Source organism: Bison bison, unplaced genomic scaffold (assembly GCF_000754665.1).
Source record: "Bison bison bison isolate TAMUID 2011002044 unplaced genomic scaffold, Bison_UMD1.0 scf7180017864499, whole genome shotgun sequence".
Lineage (NCBI taxonomy): Eukaryota > Metazoa > Chordata > Mammalia > Artiodactyla > Bovidae > Bison > Bison bison.
The window spans coordinates 3,919,735-3,937,914 of record NW_011495058.1 but is presented as its reverse complement, the minus strand read 5'-3'; the positions used below and the strand labels follow the sequence as shown (position 1 = coordinate 3,937,914).

General features: G+C 51.0%; 1 protein-coding gene across 1 annotated transcript in view; it reads left to right on the top strand.

Annotated features, from left to right (window-relative positions):
* ADCY1 (adenylate cyclase 1 (brain)) overlaps nt 1-18,180 on the top strand; it is a 144,349-nt gene that overhangs the window by 69,895 nt on the left and 56,274 nt on the right. Inside the window, exons 11-12 of the mRNA XM_010829109.1 lie at nt 1,753-1,871; nt 7,842-7,953. Of these exons, the coding sequence (XP_010827411.1) occupies nt 1,753-1,871; nt 7,842-7,953 (231 nt within the window). The remainder of the gene's footprint in view (nt 1-1,752; nt 1,872-7,841; nt 7,954-18,180) is intronic.

The following is an 18,180-nucleotide window of genomic DNA, read 5'->3' as shown; positions in this document are numbered from 1 at the left end:
AAGCTTCCAGGTGGTCCTTTGATGGTGGCCCAAGTGAGCCCCCTGCCGAGTACTCTCTGGGACCGTGGGCTCGCCTGCAGAGGCTCCTGTCCACGGGTGGTGCTCGGGGTTGTCCCCAGAGGCCCCGCTGCTAAGGAAGGGATGATCAGGTCCTGTCTACACTCAGTTCACACACCAGCTCCCACGCCCTGGGTACTGGGACTTTCTGTGCCCGAGGCTGCTCTCACATGCTCACTTAGACTGGTACTTCCATCTTGGAGGGGCCTCTCCCCCTGTGCTGTGCTCTTGCGATGTTCCTCCTGAGTGTGGGGGTCTGTCCAGCCTCGAGCCATGTGGGGGCCACAGTGGGTCCCGCCACCCCACATAGACCAGGCCTGGTTCTCCTGGGTGCACATACTGAGCTCCACCTGGTGCCGGGTGGGGCTGGGCCTGGCCTCCATCCGAAGTGTATGTGGGGATGTGTCACCTGGGGAGACTCTTCCTATGCATCAGATACATTCTCCCGTCTTAAAATAACTTTATGATCTGGAGCCAAGGGGGTGAAGCCCTCACACCCCTACCCCAGGCCCCTGAGGCCATTTCCTGGAGGTGGCAGTGCTTTTGGTGACTCTTGTCACTGCTGCTGCTGTGATTGCCCTCCAGAGAATGTCACGTGGGGGAGCGGCTGCTCCCAGGCAGAGATGTGGTCTCATACTGCGGGGTAGACCTGGGGTCTACGAGGGTCTCAGGTCCTGGGGACTGCACCTGGCCACCTGGTCTAAGTGGGAGATGCCAGAAATCCACGTGGCCCCTTCTGAGCCTCCTCCATTGAGCAGACTGAGGGCCCAGGGGCTGTGGGCCCAGCCGGGTTGGGGGGTGCTACTGGAGAGAGAGTGAGGGAGGGACTACTGCCCCCTCCCTGCCCCACGTCCACCCCTGTAAGTAGGAAGTCTTACTTGATTGCAGGCAGGATCTAAATTCTGCACTTTTATTTTCTTTCCAAAGCAGAGTGTGTGTGGTTGGCGAGGGGCTCTGAAAGGGACAAAGGGAGGAGTGGGGGTCTCACCCCAGGTTTCTAGAACATGGTTTCTCAGACACGGTGTGACCGGTGGGGTTGAGGCCAGGGAAGGATCCATCATGAGGAGGAGAGATGGGGACTGGAGAAGGAAACCAAGGTCCAGAAAGGGTGACAGAGCCCCCGGGGGCAGCATGGCTCCTGTGGCTTATTAGCCCAGGCATTCGGTCCATACTCTTGGGGGTGGAGAACCTTTGACTCCTGCAGGTCTGGGAGTGATCAGAAGACAAGACCAGGAGAATATGCCACATTGTATCCAAAGTCACTTATCTCTGTGGAACATGGGCTCCTGTCTGTCGATGGGCATGGGCAGCCCACCTTGAGGTCCCTCTTGAGGCTGTGTTGGGTGGTGGTGTGGGGAGTGAGGCTGGACAGGCCTGGTTGGAGGCAGCGGTGTCTCCTCCCTGTGACCCCCACTCATTGGAGCTGGGGCACATGGTGAGCTCTCCCCAGCAAGCTTGCCCAGTGCTCTGGGAACGAGTTACCTGTGTGGTGACAGTCCAGGCCTGGGCACAACCCACCAAGGCTCTGGGGCTGGGCAGGGACCATGCGGCTGAACCATGTGCTGGCTGTGTGTGAGGAGGCTCTGGGGCCCCTCGTGGAGGGCAGCTCCTTGGCACCAAGGTCACTGGATTGGGCATGTCCAGGAATCACAGGGAGGAGCTGCTGTGTCACAGGAGCCTGTCTCTTCTGTCCAGGAGCGGCTGCTCATGAGCCTCCTGCCTCGGAATGTTGCCATGGAGATGAAGGAGGACTTCCTGAAGCCCCCTGAGAGGATTTTCCACAAGATTTACATCCAGCGGCATGACAACGTGAGGTAGAGCTGGCACTAGTTTGGCCCTGTGATGGGCCTGGGGAGCTGAGGTGGGAGGTGATGGAGGTGTGGGAGGGGTGATCGGGGAGGCGGAAGTGATGGAGGAGGCGCGAGCAGGTGGAGGAGAAGGAGGTAATGGCAGAGGAGGGTGGTGATGGTGGAGGTGGGAAAGATGGTGGGTGCAGTGGTAGAGGCGGGGTGATGGTGAAGGTGGAGGTGATGGAGGGGGAAGCGGTGATGGCAGAGGTGAGCAGAGGACCCTGATTTTAGGGAAGGAGGGAGCAGGTGTGGGTCAGGAGCCCAGGTGAGCACTTGCCCAGCAGGGAAGCAGTTCCCACAAGCGGTGTGGGTGGGCTTCTCGGGTGATGCATTTCACAGTAGCTATTTCTCATTTTTTCACCTTCTGTTTCCTGTATTGTCTGGAGAGCGTGGGAACTCTGTTCCTTAGCCAGACTTGGGCAGTGGCCGTTGAACTGGGAATTTGCCTGTATCAGGTTAATAACTGAGCATTGTTCTAGTTCATGCTGGGCTCTGGGGTAGGTGTTTCTTTTACTCTGTTTATCTCTTGGCAGCCCCAGGAGGTAGAGATGGTTATTCCCATTTTATAGGTGAGAAAACCAAGCCCTTGGAATGAACCAACTTTCCCTGGACACTCTAAAGTTTGCTAATTTGTTTTTAAGGATTCTGTTAAAATGTAATTTATTATATTAAATCATGCATTGCCTTTAAAGGTACTTAGAATAGCAGTGTTTCCTGTCTGGGGTAATACTTGACAAAAGTGTCAGGTAGGAAATGATGATTTGAAGGACCCACGCACTCTCTCTCCTTCTGGTCTTTGCTGGTTTTCTTGGGTGTTGGTGTCAGGCCTCCCTGCCCACTGAGCCCCTGTGGACACAAAAGGATAAGAAATTCCTCTTTCTGTCTGTGTCGAGTGCTGCAGACTGGGTCCCCACGAGCTGGTGCTTGTTTGTCTGAATGAGCCAAGGCCCACTGCTGCCAGCCCATCCTTGTCAGGGTCCAAGCGGCCCCTGTGTGTGGGCTGGTGTGGCTAACAGCTGTCTGGTGAGTGCACTCACTCCCACTGTTATGTCTCTTGATAAGGACCAGTTTTGTCTTCCTACAGAAGACGGTGAAGCCAAATGGGATTAAGGCCTGATATGTGAGGCCAACGTTCAAGCCCAGTCAGGAAAGGTCACTTGGTTCTGTTTAATATCATCACACCCTTGATATCCATGAGCACTGTCACCTCTACTTTATAGATGAGGAACTTGAGCTTCAGCAAAGTGAGGTGAGTGTGTAGGACTCCCTGGCCAGTGAGTGATAGGGCTGAAGCTAGTCTAGGATTGGCTGATGCTGATGTCTGCCTAGACCTTTCCACTTTGCACATTACCTTTTGTTACTGGGTAAGGACTCGATTTAGTGACCAAATGCCCTGCTGAGAAGACCAGACTACCACAATAATCCAGGGCACACCTTGCCAGGGCAGAGCATCTGCATACATCAAGGAAAGCATCAGACAGCAGGGGTCTTCTGGGGCTGCAGGTAGAGGTGGGAACGTGCATGGAGCACCCAAGTGCCTTTCTCTTCCTCTCCTCTCCTATAATGGTAATACAGATGTGACAAGTTACTGCTCCCCTTTGCTGCTGAAAAATCTCTGTCCAAGTCTTATGATGGGCTTCCCTGATAGCTCAGCTGGTAAAGAATCTGCCTGCAATGCAGGAGACCCCGGTTCGATTCCTGGGTGAGGAAGATCCGCTGGAGAAGGGATAAGCTACCCACTCCAGTATTCTTGGGCTTCCCTTGTGGCTCAGCTGGTAAAGAATCCACCTGCAATGTGGGAGACCTGGGTTTGATCTCTGTTTTGGGAAGATCCCCTGGAGGAGGGCATGGCAACCCACTCCAGAATTCCTGCCTGGAGAATCCCCATGGACAGAGGTGCCTGGTGAGCTACAGTCCATGGGGTCGCAAAGGGTTGGACACGACTGAGCGACTAAGCACGTGTCCTGTGGTGGGCCAGTGTGCTTGGTGCAGGCAGGACAGCCCTGAGACAGGAGAGGAAGCTGAGGCTCGCCGTCACAGATAGTGCCAGCTACACCATAGCCCTCCTGGCTACCCTCCATCAGGATTCAGTGACATCTTTCTACAGCCCAAATATGGACATCTCATTGGGCTGTCTACAGTCCTGTTATGTCCAAGCCCAGTATGGCCTGGCTGAGTGTTGAAAGCATGTCCCAACATTCACATACACACCATTGTCAAAGATTGAGAAATTTATTTGCTCCGAACATCTAAGAAAATTTCTGTCTAGTCATTAGCTGAACACTATACCAAGTTAACGAAGCGAAGTCTTTAGTAGTGTCACGTAACAAAGAATACAGACTTTATAGAATTAGTTCAGAAAAGTCACTAAAGAAGCAATAGTAGAAACAAACAGTAACAGCAACAAACCCTGAGGGGGATATGTTTTTCAGAGTTGCCGTGTTATATTACCCAGTTCTCAATAAAAACATATGAAACAAGCTAAAAACAAGAATGCATGGCTTACGTAAGAATATATTTAAAAAGAGGTCAATAGAAACTATCCCAGAGGAAGGCCAGACATTGAACTTATTTGGCAGTACCTTTAAAATCAGCTATCGTAGATGTGTTCAAAGAACAAACCATGTCTAAGAAACTAAAAGAAAATATGAGAGTGATTTCTCATCAAATAAAGAATACCAATAAAAAAATAAAAATTATGTAAATGAACAACTGAATAGAAATTTCAAAAGTGAAAAATAAAATGAAAAATTCATCTGGGGCTTAACAGCAGATTTGAGCAGACTGAAGAAAGAATCAGTGAATTTCAAGATAAGTCACTTGAAATTATCCAGTCTGAAGAACAGAATGAAGAAAAGGATGAGGAAAAATGAACAGAGAACCGAGGGACACCATCAAACGTAGCAACACACTCATGATGAGAGTCTGAGCAAAGAGAAAAAGGGGAAGAAAAATTGAAAAAAACAATGGCCCCAAATGTCCCAAATTTGGTGAAGAACACTTAACTACATCAGAGAAGCTCAAATAAGATAAACTCAAAGAGAACCGCAGCTGCATGCATCATAATCCAACTGTCAAAAGCCAAAGACATGGACAGAATCTTGAAAGCAGGAGGAGAGAAGCACTTTAATAAAGTTTCTCATCAGATTAATAATAAAGATAAATAATTTAATAATAAAAAATAGAACTTTAATAAAGTTTCTAGCAGATTTCTCATCAGAAACCGTGGAGGCCACCAGGCAGTGGCCTGGCTTATTCAAAAGCTGAACTAGAAAGGTAAGCATTCTGTACCCAGCGAAAATCACAGCAGTACCAGCTGCTGTTCTCTCTGCCTGGGGAACCTTGTCTGGTGTCTTCCTGGCTCCCCTTCTCCTCCCTTCAGGACTCAAATGTCACCTGACTTACTCAGAGCTCCACACCCGTCTTCCCTGCTTCATGTTCCTCCGTAGTTACGCTTGTCACCTTTGACACACTGTGAGCATCCACCTCCTCCGACTAGAATGGAAACTTCTGGAGGGCAGTGATGTGTGGATCTTTTTGCTCACTGCGAAGTCCCAAGCATATATCCAGAACACTGCCTAACATGTAGATCCTTCAGTAAGTATTTATTGCGTTGTAACACTCACAAATTATTGCAACTAAGCAATTGGTGAGCTCTTAGTAGGTGCAAGGTGTTATTCTAAGTGCTTTGTTAATCCATGTAACCCTCACAACCTATCATCTGGACTCTGGTCTTATTCCCACTTTAAAGATGGAAAGACTGACATGTGAAAGTATTGGGTAGGTTGCCTGAGGTCCCAGCACATTGCCATAACTAGCAGAGCTGGACAGTCCTTCTGGAATCCAAGGTCTCACCACTTCTCCCCGCCACTTCTCACCACACTCAGGAGCCTCTCCTCTTGGATACTTGTGTCCCACTGCTTACTGTTGTGTCCATGTCCCAGCCAGTCTGCCTCTCTCAGCTTTTGATAAGTTATTATATGTTTTCTCACCCATTCTTAGTTTCCACATACTATTTGCACTTCTGAATCAATCCCCTCTTCCTTTTTTTCTTCCTCCTTTCCTCCTTCCTTCCTTTCTTGTTTGTCTGGAAAATCCCTGGATAGGCTCCAGACCCTGCTCCAGCCTGGCTGCGTCCTTGAAGTGGGTGAATTCCAGCCTTACCATATCATTGCTTCCCTGTGCTTTGTCCCTCCCTGCTCTGAGCCTTCTTTCCCAGATGTTGAGCTCCTGAGGACAGGGGCCTGGGGTGTAAGAGATCCACTACCTGGGTGCTTTAGGGGTGAGGTTTGCCGTGGGTTGTGGAGGTGGACAGGCAGGGAAACGCTGGGGGCTTTCCAAGCGCGGAGGTGGGCAGTGCTCAGTCACCGTTTATGGAACTAAATGAATGAGCAGAGGCTGAGAAACCAGAGGGTAGAGGAGGGCGTGAGAATGCATGGGTGGTTATAGAGAAGGAATAAAACACGCTGGACCCTCAGAGGTGTGAAGAAGCCTGAATTTTATACTAAACAGAGGGGAGAAAACTGTTGTTTGTCTCCGCCCACTCTTGCAGTCCCTTTGCTCAGCTTCTCAGTATCAGTGCCACACCTGTAGCCTAGACGCAGTTTTTACCCGTTCATTCATTCCTAACACAGATATGTGTCTCCTGTTGCTCTGTGTTTGGTACAGTGGGATGTACAAGTCAGGTCTGCCTCCTTAAGCTCCTCTCAGTCTCAGTGGGGGATGCTCTTCTGCAGTTAGAGGATTATAACAGCATATGAGACTTGGCCTGGGGTGAACACAGCTGCTCTCTGCACTTGGCTTGCTCACAGAAGCCTCTCTGAGGTGTGGGTTCCCACTTTCTGCCTGTAATGTGGGTCCCCACTTTCTGACATGAGGTATTATTGAAAATTCAACCCTGAGTTAAGAGCTGGCATCAGGAATTAAGATATGAACACAACTGTGTCAAAAGGACAAATTCCTGTACACATCACTTTCTTCGTTTAAACTGGAGATGCACGTTTATGTCTCGTCAGTCTCTCCAGTACCCACGTGAGTGACCTCCCAGGTCTCATAGCTGACGGTGCTTTTGGCTGAAGGTGACACAAGTTGGCATACAGTGTCTTCAGGAGTGAGGGGTGTTCCCCTGGGGTGAGTGCTTTGGAGGTGACACCTGGTACTGGTCCAGGAACTCTGTGATCAGGCCTCATGGTTCCCGTGGAGCAGCTTGTTCTGAGCTAGGCCCCTGGTCAGTTCTTCACCATCCCCACACCTGTGGGGGATCAAGGTGCTTGGGGGATCAGCAGGAACCCCACCTCTTCCAAATGTATGGCTAGGGGAAGCTCTCTGTTGCTTTACAAGTTCTCCGTCCTGCCTTGATCCTCTGTGTTGATTTGTTACTTAAGACTTTTAAAGTCTTTGCAGCATCCAGGTTGCTGGTTGTGTACTGTGGGTAGACACGGTGTTGTTTACCCTGACACGGGTATTGTAGTAAACGGATGCCCAGCATCTAAGAGAGATGTTGCTTTCACCCTTGTAGCTGACCGAAGGGCGCCCTGCACACAGCACAGCACCCCTGGGGGGTTTGGACCAGGCCTGGGCTCAGTCACTGGCATCAGTTGTGGGGGAGGGGTGGGGAGATGGTGTGAGGGCTGCTCATTCCTTGAGAACATGTCACTTTTGCTCACCTGCCACCAGCCATGACCCCATCACCAGGCCACCCCAGAAAGTGGAGCAGGCCCGGTGGACGTTGAGCTGCTCCCTGTGTCCTGGGAGGAGTCAGCAGGAACTCTGAGTGGCTCCAGCATTTCCTCCCTCTGTGACCCAGGAGTCCCCCGGCTTCTCCCAACCTCAGTCTTGTCCCGGATCCAGCAGGGATACGCAGAGGGCTGTGGTTTCAGGTGACGTCTGTCTGAGCCCATGGAAGAGGGCAGCTGGTACCTCTCTGTCTTGCAGCATCCTCTTTGCAGACATCGTGGGCTTCACAGGCTTGGCGTCACAGTGCACAGCCCAGGAGCTGGTGAAACTCCTCAACGAGCTCTTCGGGAAGTTTGACGAGCTGGCCACAGTAAGTACAGCCACCCCCTTCGTCTGATGAAGTTGCTCCTGGGGCCAGGACATGCCTGGTGGATCCTCTGGTGGAGATGTGGTCTTGGCTGTTGTTTCAGCCTCACTGGTTCCTCCCCTGGGACCAGAGTGCTTGCTGCCTTTGCAGATGGCAAGAGGCTGCATGAACCCAGTCACACCTCCAGTGAAGGGCCCTGGGCAGGCGGAGGCACTGGCTGGGTTGTGGGGCCCTGTGTGTGTGTGGACTGCCTGCGGGGCCACCCTGCACCTCCTGTTCCTTGGCAGATGTTGCTTGGGCTGACCTTGGTGGAGGGAGGGTTCTTTGGAGCAGGCCTGCACTGCCCTTTTCTGGGACGACTACCTGGACTTGAAACGTGACTGCTGGGGGTCACTTGGTGACATCTCAGGATGCCTGTCCCCTTTTCTGTGCTGTGGGTTGAGCACTGGGGTTTTGAGATTTTCCTGGGACAGGTCTGTGGGCTTCAGTAGCCGTGGCATATGGGCTCAGCTGTTGTGGCTCCTGGGCTCTAGAGCACAGGCTCAGTAGCTGTGGTGCGTGGGCTTGGTTGCGCTGTGGCATATGGAATCTTCCTGGACCAGAGATTGAACCATCTCCCCTGCATTGACAGGTGGATTCCTATCCACTGTGCCATCAGGGAAATCCAAGATGATGATCTTTATAAAAATTTTTTTTTTTTCTATTTCATTTTGGACAGTTTATACTGCTGCGCCTTCAGGTTCGCTGATCTTTGCATCTACGCGTCTAACCTGCCATGTACCTTCCAGTGCAGCTTCCGACTTCTCTAGAAATTGTTTCTTCTCTAGAAGCAATTTGTATCTTTTGTCCTTGTTGAGGTGACTGACCGTGAGGAAGCCCAAAATTAAAATGGCCTCGTTTGCTTCTTATTTATTGCTTTCTTTCTCTGTTCGTGCATTGACATTTTGTGTCTTCAGTATATTTTCACCCTTTTCTGCTTGTGTCCTGTTCTGAGGAGCACCGGGCGTGTTTTCCTTGTGTATGTGCTTGTTTTATGTCCGAGCGCCCTGTGTGGAAGCTGTGGCGACCCCGGGGATGCAAACACATCCTCCTTTATGAAGGGCCCTGGTGGGTGGTTAGACTCACAGTGTGCTTGTCTGCATCTCCGTAGGCGCTGACGGTTTGTTTACCCTGATCCACGGCTGACGACCGCAGATGTGCACTGTGTTTTTGACCTTTCCTCCATTTATCGGATCTGTTTTAGATCTGTGTTTGCTCTGATGTCTGTGTCTATCTCGGAAACTGGCCACACCCTTTGGATTTACGGAGAAACACCTGTCCTGGGTTTAGCCTTGCTCCACCACCACCTGTTGGGGGTGGGCCCATCTCTGGATGTCAGTTTTTCCCATGGGAAAGTGGTCTTCCCGGACAAAGCAGTTGCCCCTCTGGCAGCTTCCAGGAGGCATGGGGGAGGTGGGGAAGGTTCCTGGTGTGCCAGCCACGGAGATGAGCCTGGGTCCATGTTGGCCTCATGTCGGCTGGGCCAGGCGGACTGGTCCTCAGGGGTGACGGGCAGGTGAGAGCATGGTCTTCAGCTCTGGTCATAACACCAGGAATCCTTCAGGGACTGTTTCCAGCAAGAGCTTGTTCTCGACCCCGGCATGGCCATTGTCAGGCACACGAAGGGGATGCACTGGATTCAGGCTGGTGCCCAGGGCCAGGCAGCTGACCTGCACACACCGTGGGTGGTTAGAGAGCTCGGACGAGTGCAGAGGCTTCCCCTCTTTAGGTCCAAGCATTCCTGGGGTATGCAGGGTCTGCCAGGGGGCTCTCCCTGGGGACATCAGCCCTTGGGCTTGGCCAGTCCTTGTTGGCCCTGAACTCGGACACTTTGGGAGCCTTCCCAGACCATGAGGACCCGACACAGGAGCACTTGGCCAGGAGTGTAAGGGGTCCAGTGCCTGATGGATGACTGTGATGACTTGTGTTAGTGAGGGCATTATTTCCCAGTTACTTGTGTTACTCTGGATGATTCTGAAAGGGGCCCATGGAAGCCTGTTGGAGGGCGGAGCTCCCCACCCAGTTCTAAGCTGCTTGGCTGTATGTTCCTGTCCATCCTTCCTATCCCTATCTTTCTTCCTCCCCCTCAGGAAACTGTCCTTGGGTCATTTCAGGGGGTCATGCCTTCCTGTTCTGACAGCTGGTCCCATGGCCGCATGGAGCTGGCCACGTCCAGGCCTGACACGTGCTGAGTCCAGCTGTGCCTCTGCTCGACAGTGTTCTTCAGCAAAGCTGCCTGTGCACCTGCTGTTGGTGGGGGTGAGGGGCGGACTGGAGCCCCAGAACGGAGTCAGAGAGCCTTGGCTAGGGAGATTACAACCCAGCCAGGGAGACCTTGAGCCAGTTTTGTGAAACCCGGATTTTGCTGAATGACATACGGTCAGGATGTAAAGAGATATCGTGAGCACAGCCTGGAGGGGGCGGCCATGGGACCATCACCTGAGCTCAGCTTGGAAAACCGACCCAAGGGTACGATTTCAAGTGATCAAAGTAGAATGTAAAGTTGCATATAGAAGACAATAGAATAGAATTTCACACTGCGTGCACATACTATACACACACTCACATGAGTGCCAGAGAGAAAAAGGAAGTCTGGAATGAAATATCCCGGAGTAACCATGGTTATTGCTAAGCTGTAAGATATAATAGTTAATTTTCTGAACTTTCTGCATCCTGGATAATGAACCTGGATTTCTTTAATTATCCTTTGATTAGCAGGGAATAAATATTGTTTGTTGAAAAACCAGTAGATGTTTGGAACTCTAATGAGTCTGTCATTTGTATTAGGCCACCTGTGGAAACACCCACCCCGTTTGCTGGAGGAAACTTTGTGATCAGCAGCTGCAGTGGCTCAGGTCCCTTTGTGGGGAGGCGTGCTCCAGGCAGAGGGAGGAGTGAGATGCGGGGAACAAGGCTGACTTGAGGCCTCGGTGCGGAGGAGCAGTGAAGGGAGAGGCAGGGTGGCCTGGAAGGGGCCTGGAGTGCCGTGCAGAAGAGGATGTGGTGCCTCTGTGTGTCACCGAGAAAGCACGTGTCCTTAGTTGGGTTCAGAAAACAGCAGCCAGGTCTCTACTGTGTGCCCGAATTGTCCTGGGTAATGGGGATGCAGCGGGAACAAGTCAGATGTAAACCCTGCCCTTGAAGGTTTTAGGAAACTCACACATGCACAAAGTTAGAGACAGTAACATAGCAACCGCCCCCAGGCACTCACAATCCTTTTTGATAGAACTAACATCCGGCCAGTCTTGTGGGTCTGCAGCCTCCCTCCAGATCCTGCCCACCACCATGCCACATCCTTGCAGCCTTGGAGAGTGGCTCCTCTGTCCCGCACGCTGTGGCTGGTGCCAGTTTGAGTCCTCCTCTGGGTGTGGTCACCCTGCTTGTCTCAAACGTGTCTCTTCTTCAGAGCTCATTTGTTTCAGTCAGGATTCACGTGAGATGGATGTATGTCTGGGTGGTGCCTGTGGATTTTAATTTATGGAGGTGTTGACTTAAAAAATGTTCACAACCCAGAAGCTGAGAGTTATGTTTAATTTGGTGGGAATTTTTAGGACTTCAAGCCCAGGAGACAGTATCTCAAGTGACACTGAGAGAACTGCTCCAAGGAGGCAAGGAGAGAGCCAGGTTATATAGAGGTTTTGCAACAAAGGGCAGATAGTCTGGTCATCAAAAAATTATTTTTAATTAAAAACAGATAACCCAAGTTAAGGAACTTAGTGCTTTTCTGTGTATGGGAAGATGCAAGTCTGGGCTCAGTGGAATCATCCCTTTGATATGCCCTCAGCTATCTGGGGCCGCTTCCTGGGTTTTTCATGTCCTGAGTTTCCTCTGGGCTCAGTGGTAGTAAGTGGCTGCAGTCTGATGGCTGCTAGATGGCAGGTATTTTCCTTCCTGAGTTCCCTCAGGGCTCACACACGGAGGGCTGCAATCTCTGATGGCTGTGACATCCTTGTTTACTGATATGGCAGAAAATGCTCCATCTTTCAGAGGTGACAGTGATGGCAGGGGAGCTAAGGCCAGAGAAGGATGCTCTATCTATCACAGTCCCCCAGAGGAGGGACCACTGGGTGCCCAGGAGGCAGAGAGGCTAGAAGAGGGGGTGGAGCTTTATGGGTGTTTCCATGGCGATGAGCAGACACAGGGCTGGACAGTGTGGATGGTGAGGGCTCTGCGCTGTCGGTGTCTCCTGCCCCCTGGTCCCTACCCTGGTGATTAGGGCGGGAACAGTGGCAGGAGTATGAGAGTCCACAGAAAAAGTATGGGCTCTGATCTGCCAGTGGGACAGGAACAAGCTGTCTACTGTCTCCAGGAATTAGCCAGCCCTGGTAAGCAGGAGGCATCCTTTCCTACCAGCAAGGCCCCTGAGATATCAGACCTTCATAGCATACAAAAATCAAAAAACCAGATGGATACACACATTGTATTCAGTGGATGTGCCACATGCGTCTTGGTTTTGGTTTTTCCTTGCTGACGTTGCTGCCCTTGGGGGCAGCTCAGCCCCAGGAGTGGGTGTGCTCTGTACTTCTCGCGACCTGTCCAGGCACCTGAACGAGCTGACCTTCTGTGCCTGCCTTAGGTCCTGAGCTCTCATCTGTGTTAACGACACTTCCCTGATCACTTTGCTTCTCCCCTGTGCTTGCTCCTCTGCTGGCCTCTTCTCACCGGGACGTGTGGATCTGAGGTTCCTGTGTTGTTATGGGCTTCCCAAGACAATGTGCCCGAGGGTCACAGCAGTTGCCACAAAAGCTTGGCTGATCTGTATTCACTAGGGTTTACACACTCAGGGTCAGTTTTCTGATCCTGTTGTTTCTTCTGCATTTATTAGCGCGTGATTCTTTAAAAATGAAGAACATTTACTCATGAGCTGTTTGGTTATCCTCAGTGAACGCTTGATTCTTTTCATTTCTTTATCAAGTTTCAGGACTTGGTCCACCAAGGGGATGAACCTGAGGTTACCTCCTGCTTCCTGGTGACTTGGCCCACACCCTCCTAGCATATTCCTGCCTCATACACAGATGTGGCATTTTTCAGAAGCTCTAGTTTCTCTCAGCAGGAAATGGGTTTTCCAGCCTATAATCCGGGTTGTCTCTGGCCCTGTGACTTTCCAAAAGACAGAGGTGGAAGATGTTTTTTAGAAAAATGGAAACAAATTCTGACTTCATATGGATATTTCCAATTCACTTAGTCCTTTGATTTTTACATTTGTGTCTCTTTTCCTTTGATTTTGGAAACTCTAATGACAGTATTATAATTTTTTGTTTCTTTCTTTTATGTACAATTGATTCAAAATAGCATCAACAATATTATTACCCTCAGTAAGACCACTGAATACAATCTAAGGTTTCTTTAACGGTTTCTGTGGTGATCTTGTCCTTGGATTACATCCCACTAGTGTGTGTGTGCATGCGTACTCAGTCACTTCAGTTGTGTTTAACTCTTTGCGACCCTATGGACTGCAGCCTGCCAGGATCCTCTGTCCATGGGATTCTCCAGACAAGAATACTGGAGTGGGTTGCAATGCCCTCCTCCTGACCCAGGGATTGAACTTGTGTCTTCTGCATTGCAGGCGGATACTTCACCACTGAACTACCAGAGAAGCTGTATATCCTGGTGGCTCAGAGGATACAGAATCCACCTGCCATGCGGGAAACCTGAATTCCATCCCTGGGTTGGGAAGACCCCTTGGAGGAGGGCATGGCAACCCACTCCAGTATTCTTGCCTGGAGAATCTCATGGGCAGAGGAGTCTGGTGGGTGCAGTCCATTGGGTCGCAAAGAGTTGGGCATGACTGAGTGACTAAGCATAGCACACAGCACTGATATATAGTCAAATATGTGTTTTCTCCTCACCTGGAATAGTTCTTTGCTGTGTGATCATGCTACCAGCGAGGTTATAATTAGGTTTAATTTAGTTTGGTTTTGATTTTTAGGCATCGCTGTGTTAAGTTAATTTTTCTTTTTAAGTACATAAAATATTGGCATGGTTCCATCCCACAGTGGAGACTCTGAGACAAGATACTTGGATACTGCCAAGTATCTGCAGGGCCAACATACTGCCCTGCCCCCCCATCTCTCCCACCCCATGCATTTAGGCATCTGTGCTGTGTCTGGGGTTGCCCCTCCATTGTTCCTTTTGGAGACCAGGAGCAGATATGTACATGTGACTGTTTATTATTGAAGAGTATGCCTCAGTGGGGGCTTCCCATGTGGCTCAAGTGGTAAAGGATGTGCCTGCCTTTGTAGGAGATGCAGGCAGGAGACAGCAGGTTCGGTCCCTGGGTCAGGAAGATCCCTTGGAAAAGGAAATGACAACCTGTCATTTCCCAGTACTCTTGCCTGGGAAATCCCATGGACAGAGGTGTCTGGGAGGCTACAGTCCACGGGGACACAAAGAGTTGGGCACAACTTATTAACTGACTGACTGAGCCAGCCTCTCTGGGACCCGTTGTTTTCCCACTGATTGCCAGATACCGTGCAAAGTTAGTATGACTCAGCCAGTTGGGTTTTGGATGCAGTCACCTGGGGATCAGGTGCAGTCGCTGGGTCGTTTCCAGCTCTCCGTCCGCATCTCCCTTTCCCCTGGGGGTGCCACCAGGTCCTGGGAGCTTCCTTGCCTTCCTAGAATCCAGGTGCAGCATGGGGTCCACCTGATGGCCTCTGGCCTCTCTGAACTTCCGTTTCAGAGTCACCCTCAGCCCCAGAGAGGTTTGGACATCTTTGGGTTCTGAAATTGCAGTGGGTCTTCCTGATCCCACTGAATTTTCTGCTTCTTCCCAGGCCTGGGGCCAGTGGGGCAGGCTCACAGAGCCTTTGAGCTTGAGGATCTCTGCCGTCCTCTCTGGCAGGGCCAATCAGGTCCAGAGTTGACCTGCGAGCCTGCAGAACATGTCTGGAAACCAAAGCGTGAGACCCTCCCCCCTGGATCCCCCTGCAGCTCCTCTGCTGCTCTGAGGGGGCTCTGTCTGTCATGTCCCTGTCACTCCTGTCCCTTCTGAGCCAGCTCCTCCGGCCCTCCCCCTCCATTTTCTTTCTTGCTTTGGCTGGGAAACAGCTGTTCAGCTGTCACGCTCCTGCTGGGGAACTCCAGGAGCCGGTTTCATTAGTTACAGGGAAGGTGTTGTAATCTAAAACACCCAAAGCAACGGAAAAAACCTTTTTTGTCTCTTAAGTTTGTTAACCAAAGCCGGTACAGTTGAGATAAAAAAAAAACCAAGGCGATGGGTTAGCATTTCACTTCCCTAGTCTGTTCTGGGCTGTGTTGGCTGCCCTGCGGCGGAGCCAGCCTGGAAGGGACCACCTCAGGATGGTCACCAAGAACACGTGTGTCACTGACTGACTGTAATTATCCTCCCAGTCCTGACTGTGTCGACGGGTCCAGCTGAGGATGGCTCTTCTCTAGGAAGCTCTCCCCAGAACACGGTGGACCTGTGAGCCTGTGGCCTGGATGTCACCTGCTAGATGCTCTCGTCCTCCCTTGGAGAGCCCCCACGCTGGGCAGGGAGGGTCACTCCTGAGGCTTGCTGCGGCACCACTTGCCTTCATCTTCATTTACACCTTGTTATTCCAACGCCTCCTGTCCTGAGGGTCAGGCCATCAGAGAGCCTCCCCAGCCCCACAGAGACTCCTCTTTCCGTGGCGGCCCCTCTGAGCATCTGTGTCACAGGGGACAATCAGGCTCACATGGTGGCCGTTTGGGGCAGCCCCACCCATGGCCTCTGATTTTCCTTTGAATCTGATGGTACAGCTGCCTCTTCTGACCAGCCTATTGAATTTATGGTCCATTCACTTACACACACACACACGCACACCTGTCCACACCTTCCAGTCTGGGGACAGTTCTGTCAGGGACACACAGAGATAAACTGGAGGCTGGGATCATGGGGCCTGGAGACGGCCAGGAACACGAGCTGGGGGATGCAGGGACGTCCACGGTCACCCACACTCATGCCCCAGGGGGATGCTGATGGATAGGGATGCCTGTCATACCTGAGGTCCCCAGAATCGGGGCTTGGTGACCTTGAGGAATCTTCTGCAGGAGCGGTGCCTAAGTGGAGTAGGTTCTGTCACTTCTGTGGGCTCCTCAGAGGGAGGGGTTTAGCTCCCCAGATGGACAGCTGGGAGGAAGGCTGGACGAGTTTGGGATTCATGAGCTTTCCACTAAGGGTCTCTGTGCCCAGGGAACGGTGGAACCTGGCAGTGGACCTTCGTCTCATCCTGGGCCCTTGGGTCCAGTGAAGGTAGCCTGAATGTGGAGGTGGGGAGGGGATGGGGGAGGGAGCTGTGCCTCAGTGGTCTACACCACGTGTCCTGGCAGTGAAGAGACAGGTGGGGGCGGACATGCTAGAGATTCCGGAAGAGAGCCCAGTGCTGCCTGCTGGCTTGGAGAAGGCTGCCTGCCAGAAGCCTGGCCCTTGGCTCCATGATGTGGACATCTGCACCTGGCTGGCCCTGGGCTCCCTGACTCTGTTAGCCGCAGCATAGTCTGCCCGTGGGACACTGGGAAATCCCTTCTGCAGATGAGGAGGCAGGTGTCTGATGGATGAGTGACTGCCCCTGGTCACTTGAAGGCTGAGTGGCCAGATCCTGGACCTCCCTGAGGCCAGCTCCCTGATCACAGCAGGTACCTTCAGGGCTCAGGCTGAGGCAGACCCAGTCACTGGGCTTTCCCAGAGCCCTCCCAACAGGGGCAGCGTCCCCTCTCCTCCTCCTCTTTGACCGAATGTCCCCGTGGGAGGAGTGGGGCACTGAGTCATCTGCACAGAGGACGCCCCCTCCACTGATGCCTGGATCACCGCTCTGGAGAGTATCGGGATGCTGGCCCTGGCCTGTCCCCCACCCCTCTGCCTGGTGGAGAGTGTCCTGCGGCAGTGCATGGGTGGGGAAGGCTGAGAATTCCCATCCCAGGGCGCTGAGAATTCATAGCATTTGAGAAAACCTGCAGGAGGCAACTTGTTTGTAAGAAAACGAAGAGCAGAACTAAATATAATTTATAGAGTGTGTTCTCAGAGTGGGCTCAGTGTAGCTCTGGGCTTCCAGACCATCTGGGGGCTGTGAGATGTGTCTCATCCAAGGACAGTGGTGTGAGACCCGTCTCCTTCACAGACGTCCTCCAGGAGAGACCATGGAGTGAATGGTGGAACATAGAATCAGCTGGAACAGACAGAACAGAATAGAATCAGAACATGGAACACAGAAAACAGCTGTCTTCTGAAGACAGATGCCGAGACTGGCAAAAGGGAGAACAAAGCCTTGCTTCTCACAGTGGCTGTTTTGGAAAGTGTCATAATTTTTCATAAAATTTGTTACATACTCTTGTTAATACGTAATGGATTGGCTACTGTTACTTTATTTATTTATTTTTTTAAATTTTATTTTATTTAACTTTACAATATTGTATTGGTTTTGCCATATATCAACATGAATCTGCCACAGGTATACACATGTTCCCCATCCTGAACCCTCCTTCCTCCTCCCTCCCCATACCATCCCTCTGGGTCGTCCCAGTGCACCAGCCCCAAGCATCCAGTATCGTGCATCGAACCTGGACTGGCGACTCGTTTCATATATGATATTATACTTATTTCAACACCATTCTCCCAAATCATCCCACCCTCTCCTTCTCCCACAGAGTCCAAAAGACCAGAAAGAAAAACACCAATACAGTATACTAACGCATATATATGGAATTTAGAAAGATGGTAACAATAACCCTGTATACGAGACAGCAAAAGAGACATTGATGTATAGAACTTTATTTATTTTTAATGGTTTTTGTTTTCTTTATTAAAGTTCTTCAAGGTTAGTGGAAAAACACATAAATAAAATCCATAAATAATCCAACACTCTAACTTGAATCAACAGTTTTACCCTCCCCACGACGATGCTGTCTTCAGAATTCTTTGTATCATCTGAAGCAGCACTAATCTGTTTCACTTCCTTTTTTCTTCCAACTCTCCCCACTTTGGGGTCCTAGTGAACAGCGACATGTTCCATGGAGGGAGGAGGAAGGGAAGAGGGTCGTGTATTACTTTAGATGCATTAATACATTTTTAAAAAGGCTTTTCAGTCGTAGCTTCTTTTTTTTTTTAATTTTATTTTTAAACTTTACATAATTGTATTAGTTTTGCCAAATATCAAAATGAATCCGCCACAGGTATACATGTGTTCCCCATCCTGAATCCTCCTCCCTCCT